The sequence below is a fragment of the Equus caballus genome, chromosome 20 (genome assembly GCF_041296265.1).
Source record: "Equus caballus isolate H_3958 breed thoroughbred chromosome 20, TB-T2T, whole genome shotgun sequence".
Taxonomy (NCBI): Eukaryota; Metazoa; Chordata; class Mammalia; order Perissodactyla; family Equidae; genus Equus; species Equus caballus.
In genome coordinates, this window is record NC_091703.1 from 26,890,424 (window position 1) to 26,903,924 (window position 13,501).

The 13,501-nt window shown below is 44.1% G+C and overlaps 1 protein-coding gene and 1 pseudogene across 4 annotated transcripts in view; both read left to right on the forward strand.

The window, feature by feature from the left end:
• The first annotated feature begins 2,429 nt into the window (after positions 1-2,429).
• LOC100068447 (butyrophilin subfamily 3 member A3) overlaps positions 2,430-13,501 on the forward strand; it is an 89,013-nt gene continuing 77,941 nt past the window's right edge. The window contains exons 1-6 of one of the 4 annotated variants that reach the window (XR_011429622.1): positions 2,430-2,610; positions 3,439-3,948; positions 7,097-7,186; positions 9,098-9,285; positions 10,502-10,528; positions 12,876-13,277. Coding sequence is in view for 2 of the 4 variants with exons in the window: in XM_070244315.1 (XP_070100416.1) it covers positions 3,858-3,948 (91 nt within the window). In the remaining 2 variants the exon portion in view is untranslated. Of the gene's footprint in view, positions 2,611-3,438; positions 3,949-7,096; positions 7,187-9,097; positions 9,286-10,501; positions 10,529-12,875; positions 13,278-13,501 lie in introns of those variants that run through there. The other 3 variants (XM_070244315.1, XR_011429621.1, XM_070244324.1) reach the window with 3 other exon arrangements.
• On the forward strand, positions 7,481-13,277 carry LOC138915122 (butyrophilin subfamily 3 member A1-like; annotated as a pseudogene).

Here is a 13,501-nt window from a genome sequence, read left to right on the forward strand (position 1 = left end):
GGGCCCTATTTCCTTGGAAACTATAAAGTTAAGAGATACAAAATGCTGTGCCCAGAAACCCCTTATCTGAAGTTCAGCATCTAGGTTGGAAATCAAGGCTGCTTTTCTGTGTCAAACAGTTCGGATCCTCCAGACAAGAATGGAATGGTTCATTCTTATTGATATGATTTCTAGCAGCAAAGCATCTGATAGATTGCGAATTTTTAAAGGAAGGTTCTCAGTGAGTAAGAAAGCAGGAAACATTCAGCGAAGGGGTTTGAAGGCCCCTTTGCAAGTGCAGCATGACCTTGGAAGAAATATTATTTCTGTTAACCATGTAGTTGGCTTCATCAGATATGTCTGTTATCCCAGCCTGATGACCGGCAGGGCAGATTGTTACATTCTGAGCTAATTTATGCTTTCTCACTCCTCTGTAAAGGAATGTCCACTCTCCTATTTTATGTTGTCTCTGAACTCAACCCCATGCCTCACCTCAGCTTCCTTCACAAGTGATTTTATGCCTTCTCTTCTTCAAGTGATTTGTGGGCCCTACATCCTACAGGTCCTCCAGAACATCAATTCCCTTCTTGTGGCATCAGCAGAGAAGAGAGCACTTCTCTCAGAAGATGCCAGGGAATGGACAGAAGGGCCCTGAGGCAGTGCTTGTCCCTGTATCAAGTTGTTCCTGAGAGGCAGTCCTGGAGCCTCCTGCTCACACAGCCCCCTGGAGGGATCCTGACTCTTACCAGGAGTGGCCAGGTACCTGGGGCCAGACTGTCAGTATCCTTGGGGATGGTGAGGCATTTAGGAGCTAGAGATCCCCAGATAAAAGTACCCTACTGATCATTTTAGAACATGTAACTGAAAGGAACTCCAATGTTTATATTTTAAACACAGCACTGGTGCCTCAAGCATTTCAGAACTGTGTTCTTCTATGTGATAGGTGTGCTGAAGTAACCAGAAGAAAGTGCATTGATGTTTGCAACTTATTATAAAAGGCACCAAATAAATAAGTAAATAAGGAAGGATTGAAATAAATAAGGATGGAGAGGGAGATGAACAGAAAGGTGAATTACAATAAATTGAGTATATTAAATGTTCACTGTAGAATATAGATGGTAGTTATACTTGGAGTTCATTGAAAAAGTCCTTTAACCTTGCTCTATGCTTGAAAATTTCCATGACAAACTGTTAATAGTAGGGAATGGGAAGGAAATAATGCCATAAGCGCCATTGGCTTAAACAAAACAGGGGTTGTTTTCCTTCCACATAAAATGAATTCAGAAGGTAGCAATCCAGAGTTGGTCTGGCAGCTCAGAGATACATCCATGCCCCAGCCTCTTTCTGTCCTTATTCTCTGCCATCTCAGCAGGTGGATTCCATTGTCAAAGATGCCTTACAGTCACAAGATGGTCACTGCACTCCAGCTCCAAAGACCATGTTCTAGACAAAAGAATGGAGGAAATAGGAAGGGTATGGATTTCTCTTGAGAAATACAACCCAACAACTGCCACCTACACATCATTGGCTCAAACTTAGTCCCTTATCTCTGCTATCTACAAGGGGGAGGGGCACATTGCTGGAAACCCTCCCCTCAAATTCGGTTTGATTACTAAGAAGAAGCAAGGAATAGATATTACACAAGGATCCTGCTGTATCTACCACAGAGCTTAAATTCAAACTTTTGGAATATAATCAAATTCCATCAGCCAAGACACATCATAGCCCTGGGAGCTTTAATCACTGTCTTGGAATGCCAATAAAGTGTCTTGGGAAGCTCTAGGCCACGGTCATTCACAGCCATCCGGAGTCTAACCTCAGAGAATACAGAATCCTGTTGCCAGAGTAGAAACAAATACACATGAAAATACAAATGTAGCACAAATAAGGCACAACGGGTGAAGGAAGCTGCTCAGCAACACTGCAAACAAGAATGTTCTGAAAAATCTAAGACACGCCCATGAGTCACTGGCAGCACTGCCTCTGGAAACATGAAAATTATATGATTTGCTCATGGATCTGAGATGAGTTTCAGAAGTGCCAAAAAGATAAAGTTGATCTCGTTTTCTTTCCATTCGCACTTCCATTTGTCTCTGTTGTAAAAGATGTCCTCCTCTGTGTGCCCAGCTACATCCACACAGATGTTAGCGAATGGCTACAGAAACATTTTACTTGATACACGTCTTCCTCTCTTCACATATTAAAATTTTGTAATTTTCCTGCTTGGTTCTGCTGATAAATCTATTATGATATAAAAGACATAAACTAAGTGTATATAATGAAATCCTGATTATACACAAATATGCACATGAATGATTCAAATAGGTAAACACAGAAAGACACAAACAGTGTGGGAATTAGGGCTGGAAGTTTTCTTCTTTTTGTACAATCCAATACAGTTACAGTTTTCATTCTAATCTTCACCACTGGTGTCTGCCCCCACTGATAAGAAACACCCTTCTGAGCCAATCACAAAACTAATTCTTCCAAAGAGGGACTCTGTGACTGTTTCTCACAGTGAGCAGCATTTCCTTCATTTCCTTTTCTTCCAGAGCAGACTGTTAACTGTAGTGAAGAATTATTGATTACTTCACTCTGTGGCCTGCGATGTTCAGATGGGAACGCCAAGGGGTAAGTGGGGGAAATTGGTAAAAACCAGAGTTGCAGACCCTAGGAGGAGAGAGGCTAAGAAACTGAGAATGGGTGTAAAGAAGTCCCCACCCAGAGAAAGGGGTTTGGTGCTTGTGTGTGTGGTGAGGGGATGGGCATTGGGGCAGGAGGCAGTGCAAAAGGTAAGGACTTGAATTGGGAAATTTGGTGGGAGGGAGAAAATCTGAATGAAAAACTTGACAACTACATGTTCTTAGGAACTTACTGTGGTGATAAAGGAGGAAAGGACTCTAATAATCTGTCCTGGTCGTCTCCAGGAGGGTATTCTAGGAGATTATATAAAAGATATGTGCCAAGGGGCTGGCCCCGTGGCCGAGTGGTTAAGTTCGCGTGCTCCGCTGCAGGCGGCCCAGTGTTTCGTTGGTTCGAATCCTGGGCGCGGACATGGCACTGCTCATCAAACCACGCTGAGGCAGCGTCCCACATGCTACAACTAGAAGGACCCACAACGAAGAATATACAACTATGTACTGGGGGGCTTTGGGGAGAAAAAGGAAAAAATAAAATCTTAAAAAAAAAAAAAAAAGATATGTGCCTTAAAATTTATACGTGAAGATGTTCATTACAGAATTACTTGTAGTATAGAAAAAATCAGAACCAACCTCTGTATACAACATACATATACATATATAACAGTAGGAGGATGATAAACAACACATTGTGCAATCATGAAGGGATTTCCATATAATCATTAGAAACACGTTATAAATAAAGAGTTTTTATTTATAATTGTAACAAAATTGGATCCAATTTGGGTGTTTAAAATGTAGCTACATTTTGCTTTTGCAGATTTTACTATGATGAACAGCCTTGAACATATATCTTTGTGTTAATACCTGATGTTTTTTCCTTAAGCATAATTCCTACAAGTGGAATTTCTGGGTCAGAAAATGAAACATTTTAGAGGCATTTCGTATATATACATGAGCAAAATACTTCCAAAATATTTACATTCCTTTGAAGAGATGTATATAATTGACAGAACAGATTACTTAAATTTTATTCTTTTAAATTTTTCTCTATTTTAAAATTGTCTTAGTGAAGAACAAAAACCAATAAATATCCCCCAAAATGAGTGAAAACATATTCCCCACTCTTAGAGAGCAGAGAAATTGTACTTATTATAATAATAATAATACCGTCCTCTCTGGCTGCATAGAGAACAGTTTGAAGAGGAGAGGATGGACTGAAAGGCAATATTTTGTCTGATGTGGTTTTCACATTCAGACAAGGGTTCAAAGGTTGACCATCTGCACAGACTTCTGCTCCCTTCTCCCCCGGCAGTTCCTGGATTAGCAGGTACTATGACTGGGGCCTCAGGCTGGTTCGTTTGGAGGAGTTGGTATTTTCTGAACAACTAATACGTTGCAATCACTATAATTACTTGTGACAATTCTTCGTTGCTAAGTTGTATATGAAAATTTTTAAAATTTAAAACACTCAAATAATTTTTAAAGTATAGAGCATAAAAGACAAAAGAATCTTTCACTCAATCCCCAATTTTCAGTTTTGCATGTTTCCTTTTAGACCTTTTTTAAGGTAATGAAATAAAAAAGTGAGTAGAAATTTACAGTTTTGTTTTTATTTTTAACAGAAATCATTAGTAGTGTTCTGCAATTTGCTTTTTGTTCACTTCATATATCTTGATTATCTGGGTAGGAGACTATAAATTAGTCTTAGGTGCCGCATTGAATTCATTCAGTGTTGAACCGTTATTTAACTAACCAGTCTCCTATGGGTGTCACAATAGGTTGTGATCCTTTTTTGTTACTTTTAAAAATAGTGCTGCAGTGTCATCCTCACACGTGCTTCTCTCTGGACCCGTGCAAGTGCTTTGCTGGACTAGATGTCTGCAAGTGGCTGTACTGGGGCAATTCTACACACTCTACAGATCATTTTTTGCATTGCTTCATTAGTGACTAAAGTTCAAATAGGTTTTCTCACATGGCAGTGATCACAGAGCTTGTGAATCATAGAGCCATTACCTAGTTTCCACTCCCTTTCTGTTCTTCTACCTGCCACATAGCAGGCCTGGCACATAGTGCATGCTCCATAACTATTTTTTGAATGAATGAATGAAAAGATGAGTGAGACTGGGTCTTAGTCTTAGCTCTCTCATCACTAGTCTTGTGATTCAGAAGTGGTGGGTTCAGCCTCTAACTGACTTCAAAGCCTCCACCAAGGAGTCCGCCTGGATCTTAACTAGAGTCTGATGGAGGCATGATTTGAACTTGGTGATGGCCACAGGTTGGAACTTAGCAGAGACTGCAGTGTTGCTCCCCAGGTGGGCACACCCTCATATCACCTGACATCTTCAGGGAGGGAGAGGATACATGATGGGAGAGGCCCAAGAGAAAAGGGAGGAGCTAGATCCAGAGATCTCAGTCCTGTCTCTGAGTAGTCCACCTAGGCCTGCTCTCAGGCTCTCCACTATCTAGGGCTGCAGCCAACTGTGGTATCATTAGGATGGAAGCCAAGCTAGAACTACAGTTAGAATCAAGCCTTGCCAGCTGGTGAAGGCCCCACACTTTGCTTATCACGAAGGTTCATATTGATGCCACAGACCATGCCTAAAAGTTGGTGGAGGTGCTTTTCTGACCCAAGACACAGTTAGGAGCACTGGGCAGGGAGTGGGGAGTTGCAGAGGCCCTGCCTCTGGGCTGAGAGAACCTCAGCACTTCGTAGAGCCATGAGCTTTGTTGGGCTGCTGTGTGCTCCTAGCCTGACATATTAGCCCCTTCTTTGCAAGTACAAGCTCTTACATTTCTGCCTTGAAAAGGCACTTCTCTAGCAGTGGAGATACTAAGACCAGGGAAATTATCCATTGCTGGTAAGCCCAGAGGCCATCTGCCAAGGAGCATTGGTGAACACCTGGGGAAAAAGAAGACAGGAAATGAATAATTTCCTTCCCAGTGATGTTTCCCCCCAAAAAAAACAATTGTGAAAAGAGTGCACTGAATCACACCGAGTTGTAACACTCTTACATGTTATCTAGGACATACTTGCTCCGTGAAACCACTTCATTGAAAAGTAGGAATAAATACATTAATATAGGCAATTCCTAGTAGAAGCACAGGAGACAAGGCTCTCTCTCCATGCCAGACCAAAAAAGTAGGTTACTACTTTTTTGAGTAGGGGCAGATACTTATCTTCACAACTCTCTGCCTTCCCTTGTTGGATGACAAGCTGTTAATCTGATCACCTAAAACCAATTTAAAATGCTAGTGAGGCCAGCCAGTGGTGCAGCAGTTAAGTTCGCACGTTCTGCTTTGGCAGCCCAAGGTTCGCCAGTTTGGATCCCAGGTGTGGACCCACACACCGCTTGTCAAGCCATGCTGTAGTAGGCATCCTACCTATAAAAAGTGGAGGAAGATGGGCACGGATGCTAGCTTAGGGCCAGTCTTCCTCAGCAAAAAAAGAGAGGAGGATTGGTGGCAGATGTTAGCTCAGGGCTAGTCTTCCTCAAAATAAATAAATGATAAAATAGATAAATAAACAAAATGCTAGTGAGTATTGATGGGCTAATAAATTCATCCTCATCCATTCACTTATTCAACGAAAAGTTTCTGAGGGTTCCATGCAAACCACCCACTATTGTACAGGCTCATCACACATTAGAAAACAAAATAGACCAATATTCTTGTTTGTGGAGCTTCCACTTGAGTAGGTGGAGACAGACAGTAAGCACATGGTATGCTAGATGCTGAAAACTTAATGGGGAGAAGAGAGCAGGCTCAGGGGGATGGGAGCAGTTTGCCATAATCCTGTGGTCAGAGAAGGTCTTGGGGAGGAAGTGACTTTAGAGGAAAGACTTGAAGGAGGTGAGGGAGTGAGCCTTGTGGATGTCTGGGGGAAGAGGGTTCCAGCTAGAGGGAAGAGTCAGAGCTGAGGTCCTCTGTCCTGGCCCGTTCAAGGACCAGCAAGAAGGGAAGGGTGTCTGGAACAGACAAGGAGGGTTGGAAAAGACAAAGTGAGAGGTTCAGGTCAGGGAGGGCCACATGATGTGACTCAAAGCACATTCTGGCTGTTGCGTTGAGCATAGACTGTAGGGGGCACAAGTGGAATCAGGGGACCCAGAGAGGGGGTTCCTGTATTAATCAGAGTGTGATGGTGCTGGCTTGGATGTGGCTGTAGCAGTTGGAGTATGGAAAGCGGAAGGATTCTCAACATATTTGGACAGTAGAGACAAAGTTTTCCTCATTGAATAGGGTTAATGCATGTACATTTAACGTTATGTATTTTTATGGGTGATTTTCCACATGAAACTCAAAGGTTAAGAAACTCCCAAGTAGATATTTTGGCAGAAGAGGTCTTGAGTCACCACATTTATGACTGTGTGTTTCACAAAATTGGCCCTGGCGAGGTGGAGGTTGGATGTGGAATTCACAATCTTTTTCTAGATCCAGGTCATAGTTTCTTCTCAACTCTTTCTGGCATCTCTCTACAGCACTGATGAAAATGGCAAGTTCCCTAGACTTCATTCTCCTTGACCTCCTTGTCGGCCTCATCTTCTTCCAGCTGCTTACCCCCTGCTCAGGTAGGGACTGTTCTGCTTTTATGTATCTGAAGCAATTACCTATGAGTGTCCAGTCAGAACCTCTGACAACTTCTCATACCTGGAAGTCCCACGCCAAGCTGAAAGTACTCATGACAATTAGACAAATTATACTTCTGTTAGGATCATGTTCCTCTGTAGGTTATTCATACCTCCCCCTCCCTGCCTGTGATGCTCTCACCTTACCCTCATGGCCTCAAGTCCCTCTGATGGAGCTTCTCCTTTTATTGACTAGCTCAGTTTTCTGTGATTGGACCCACTGTAACCATTCTGGCCATGGCGGGTGAAGATGTTGATCTGCCCTGTCATCTGCCCCTGAACGTGAGCATGGAGACCATGGAGCTGATCTGGGTGAGATCCAGGCTTAGGGAGGTAGTATACCAGTATGCAAATGGGCAAGAAGTGGAAGACAAACAGATGGCAGAGTATCGAGGGAGAACTTCACTTTTAAGAGATGGCATCGCTGAAGGAAAGGCTATTCTCCGAATTAGTAATGTCAGAGCCTCTGACAGTGGAAACTACCTGTGTTATTTCCAAGATGGCAACTTCTCTGAAATAACCCTGGTGGAGCTGAAGGTTGCAGGTGAGCCTCCAGATTTTACTCTGTGCTAGTTCCTCCCTGGGACCTGGAAGCAGAGGAAGACGTCATCCTCCAAATCTACCTCAGAGCACCCTGGCTGGTCACTTGGAACTGCCTCCACCACTTTCCCATTTTGTTTCTCTGAGGCCCTTGGGAAAGACAGAGGTTTTCCTCTGGGAAGAATCCCCCCTACACCCTGTAATATCACGTAAAGAACTCCCTCATGCTGGCCACCAGGGTCTAAGCAGGAAAGTGGAAGGTTGGGGAGAGGAAGGATAAGAAAATATCTCCTCAGTGATGGCACACAGTTGTTTGGGTTCAGGTGTGTTCCAGATGGCTTCGGTGGCCCCTCCAGGTGCATGGTACTGTGGGTCCCAGAAGGCTGACCTGTGGGAGAGCATCTGTGCTGCCAAAGTTCTCTAAACAAAGGCCTCTAGGAACATACCAAGTTTTGTTTATTATTTGTTACAGGGAGGGAGGATGCACGTCATGTGGGAACCAGGGAGTGTCTCAGTAAGAGAGTGTTAGAGAAGAGTTGCTATAGGAGTGGGCTTGTGTTAGGGGAGCTGGAAGAGGGTTTATGGAAGTGGAGCTTTTCTCTGGATTGGATGCTGTCACGAAGGTGGGGGGTGTGATTCTGTGGGTGGGTATCTTAAAAAAAGTCAAATGCAGGGCAGTTTGTATAGAATGCTGTCTTTGGTGTAAAGAAGAAAAAATAAGACATATTTATATTTTAAAATTTGATATACACTTGCATAGCCCTCACTCTGTGTCAGGCACATTATAAGCATTAATTTAATCCTTTACCCTTATGAGTGGGGTACTGTTATTACCCCAAGTTACAGATTAGGACACCGGGAGCAGAGCAGTGAAATAATTAGTCCAAGATCACACTGCCAGTCAAGTGGAGGAGCCAGAATTTGAACTCAGGCCCTTCAACTCCAAAGTTCACACTCTTAACCACCATATTAAGCTGATTGATTAAGCTAATAAATGGAGGCATGGAGGAGGGAGCGGATGGGAGACTTGAACGACTTTTTATATTTTTTTTTGATATTTGAACCATTTAAAAGTGACCTATTGAAAAATTAAGTTAGAAAAAACATGTGATTCTGTTGTTCAAGTAACTCATATTCAGATATGAGAAGAGACTGTTCAAGACAAGCCATAGTATTACGTTATAGTAAGAGTTTATCAAAGTCTTACCCAAAGATTGCTGAGACGTTAGGAGGAGAGAGAGCACTTAATGTCATGAGATCAGCTCTGTGATCCCAGCCCTGGAGGTGAGAGGCTAAAGCTCCATTTCATTGCAGACCCCTTCTGGAGGACCCGGACCTTCACCCTTGCTGGGACCCTGGCAGTCTTCCTGCTGCTTCTCTCAGTAGCAGGTTACGTCCTGTGGCAAGAGAAGCCAAAAGAGGCTGTATCCCAGGAGAAAGAGACAGAACAAAAGGAAAAAGAGCCAGCATGGGCACAAGAGGAACAGGATGAAGGGTAAAAGGTATCGGACCTGGGAGGGAACATATGACCCTGGCTTAGGAAAGGGAGCCAAAAGACCTTACCCCTTCCCCACCCCACACACCTGCCTTTGCACTGGGTCATTTCTAAGGTTTATTTTCTAGTGGTCCCCGACACTCCATCTCCCTAACAGTAATTTTTTTCCTGCTAGTTTTCCAGAGAAGCTCTGGTGTGAACTCCATAAATTCTGATTCCCCCAAGGTCCCAAGTAGTTCTTGGTATCACTGCTTTAAGAATCTTAATGACTCCCTACATTTGTTCTGTTGCAGACTTGAGAGAGGTGGACTGCAGGGCTCTTGCCTGAGTGGCTCTCACGTTTTCTCTGAATTTGCATCTAAGACTCTCTGCTGGGATACTTCCCAGCCCCTTTCCTCATTCCTAACTCTACCCTGGGCTGAGAAATGTCCTGGGTCGATTTATAAAGGGGCAGAAATAAGGAATGCTGACTGGGGGGAGTCGTGTTATTTTAAAGCAGAGAAGCACTTTAAATGTCTCTCCAAGAGGGGTCCACAGACTGTTCAGCCCATCAAGGCACCAGAGAATATCCAGCGATGTACCTGAAAGGAAAGGAGGAGGAGGCAGATGGAACTCTCTAGGTGAAATGCCTTCCCCATGCCAGGAAGCTCACTAGTTGTTTTACATAACCTCACTAGCTGCTGAAAAGAAAACAAAGAATGCAAGATTTAAGAGAATGAGAAAGTCAGAGAAGAAGGAATGAAAAGTGTCTCTAAAAAAAAGGCGTGGCCACAGTGACTCAGATGTCATAGATTTATTAGAAGTGCTTTTAAAAAAATAGTACCTGAAAATTCCTCAGAAAGTTGCCAAATTCTTTTCAGAAACATGCCGAAAATACTACAATTGAGATAGATGGATTCCAGCACACACATATATATACAAGCATACACACAGTGACACCTACACTCAGGGATGGGCGTATAGACACATACAAAATAGATCTGCCAGGTCTCAGCTGGGAAAGCACTTACATGGTGCCTGTGGTATCATCAGCATGCAATTGATGTTCTCAGACTTGATATCAAGGAGGAGAAGGGAGGAGAGGATGGAACAGGCAGAAGGAGAAGGTAGGAAGGGTGGGGGTGGGTGTCAAAAAGAAAGATTGAATAGGTGCAAAAGAAGAGAATGGCAGAACTCAGAAATTACATATTTCAGGTGATGTCTCTACCTTTCTTCCATTGTAGGTGGAGGGAAGTCTCAGACCTATGCTGGTGAGTGACCCAGATGTTTTCTGATTTTCCTGTCACATGTGTCCTAAGTATTTAAACTTTTTCTCTGCTGTGTGACCCATTGCAATTCCAGTGGGAATAATCAGATCTAGCCCAGAGGCTAATTTTCTGTGGGGGATACCACCCCTGATTTTCTGGAGCCTCAGGGAGGACCTTCCAGAGACAGGATCTGGGCATTTTCAGCCACCCCTTACCCTGCAGGCACGGCACACATGTCCACAACCTAGCAAAGCCTAGCCATGTCACCCACTGCCCCATCATGATGGAGAGAAGGAAGTGCACCATTTTTGACAGCTTGTGTGCCTGACCCAGCAGAGCTGTAGATGAAGGAAGCAGGACATTGGAAGGGACTGAAGAATGGGAGCGAGAAAAGGCTTAGTGATGAGAAGGGGTGGCGGAAGAACAGAAATAATGTCCTTTCCATGTCTGTGTCTCCTGCCTTTCAGAATGGAAGATGACACTCTTCCAAGCTGGTGAGAGAATCATTGTATGTTCCCTAGGACAACCACCTTAGAAAGCTTGTTCCATTTTTCTTCTCCAATTCTTGAGATTCTTGGAAGAACAGTCCCCATGACTGAGAGAGTTCCGAGTGGGTGACGAGGTCCTGGTCTCAAAGGTCTGCCCATCTTCAGGGCTTCCTGCTGAGATACCAGAGAACCAGGGAGGATTGCTCTCCTGGGTCCACAGATCTTCACATGAAGGAAGAGGCAGAAAGTGTAGAGCTGAGGGAAGGAGAGGCAGAGTGAACCAATACTGCAGGGAGAGTGAGGATGTGGAATGACCAAGGAGAGAGGGCAGTGTGCAAAGATCTTTGTTTTTCCCAAGCTTCTTATGCTGCCTCCTGCTGCTGTGTGTCTCCAAGTTGCTTAATGTTTCTGAACTCTAGTCTCCTCATTTTTAAATGATGATCATAATCCCTATTATGTGACAGTTGAGGTAAAGACTAAGTGAGGTAATGAATGTGTATTGATCAAAAAACCAACAAGAAACACATGGCATGTTGAAACTGGGTAGTTGAAGAGGATTTAGAAAGAAACTATTTACAAAGGCAGGATTCAGGTTAAGGGAAACCAGCAAAGGAGTGTGGAGTGCCCCAGGACTCACCATGGCGAGGAACTGTCATCACACCTAGGCTTGAGGGAATAGGGAGAGGGAGCAGTTGCTGGAGCCCAGAGGAGGCTGTAGCTCAAGGACAGGCTGCCTGAGAGGAGTCATGCCTTTGTGAGAGCATCACCCTCTGAAGTTGACAGGGAGGAAGTGGGGGAAATAAATGCTGTGCCTCTCTTCTCTTTCTCCTTCCAATCTTCAGCTAGTACCTTCCTTTGGCCAAACCCAACAGGTAACCAGAAGCAAGGAGGCCCAGTGACGCTGTCCATATAGGATAGATTCCTGGGGCCTAAAAGATGGTAGAGAAAGGAAGAGAGTGGATCTGGGAGCACAGAAAGTCCCCAGCGTAGCCTCTAACACAGAAAATGCATGGAGCTATTGTAACTTCAGGCACTTCATCCCTGCCTGGCCCTGGACTACATATGAAACAAGTGTTATCTTTTTCTACCCTAGAGATTAGTATTTTTATTCCCATTTTTCAGATAAGGAAATTGAAGCTCAAGGATATTATGTAGCTTCAGCCTATGGAAAAAGAGACTGCACAAAAGGGAAAGTCATTCAGCTCAGGAGTGGTAGAGTAAAGATTGAAATGCAAATCTGTGTGACTATAACGCTCAGGTGGGCAGAGTCATTTTGGAAAGGGAAATAGGAAAAACATGGAAGGAAGGAGTCAGCTTGAGATATCCCGTTAGGCAGACCCAGACCCTCAGAACTCTACCCCACCAAAAGCAAGACTCCTGCGCCTTTCTTTTGGTGTTGCTGAGAGGGTCACATTCAGGGAAGGTTGGGAATACCAGGTCTGGATTTGGACCTCATCAATCACACCCAGGTCTTGAAAGCTGAGGCTCTGAGTTGTAGGAACAATGGCCGACCCCATGGCCCATCCCCAAACTTTCTGCAGTGGATGTGATTCTGGATCTGGACACGGCGAACTCCATCCTCCTTGTTTCTGAGGACCAGAGGAGCCTGCGGTGGGCAGAGGAGCAACAGAATGTGCCAGCCCACCCTAAGAGATTTGATGGGCATTATCGGGTGCTTGGCTGCAAGAGCTTTACATAACGGAGGCATTTGGGGAGGTGGAGGTGGGGGACAAGAAAGAGTGGCATGTTGGGGTGTGTAGGGAGAACGTGAGAGAAAAGTGGGTTTATATAGCACCCAAGAATAAATTCTGGATTGTGGGGCTGTCTGACGGGAATGACTATCTGTCTCTCATCTACCCCAGGACCAATCTGGCAATTGTCAATCCTCCTCAATGTGTGGGAGTTTTCCTGGACTAGGGGACTGGTGAGGTCTCATTCTACGGTGCCATCGTGGATATCATATCTACATCTTCCCACACATCACCTTCTCCGGGCATCTGTGGCCTGTGGCCTGTTTTCAGAATTCAATCATGGGATCCCACTGCCTTGAACATTTGCCCAGCGCTGACCTGAGTGCAGCGTTCTCTTGTTCCTGACCTGGTGTCTGACCATTCCTTGGAGACAACTGTGACCCCAGGATCTGCTGATTGGAATGGGGACCCTCAGGCTGAAGTAACATCCTTGCTCTTCCATGCCCATCCTGGAGCTGAGTGCCTCCTCCTTAAAAGCAACACTTTGCAACAATAAAATACTTACTAAGTGTACACACCGTGTGAAACATGTCACTAATGTTAATTCCATTATTCCATATGACAGTTTAGTTTGGTACCACTTTATTGTCTCCTTTCTATAAAGAAGGAAACATGGCTGCAGAAAAGTGAATTAACCTTCCAAAGTTTACTCAGCAAGTGAATGACAGCTAGGATCTTAAAAACAATGACTAAAATCCATTGGTAACAAAATGTACTGGGTGCTGTGCTAAATTATT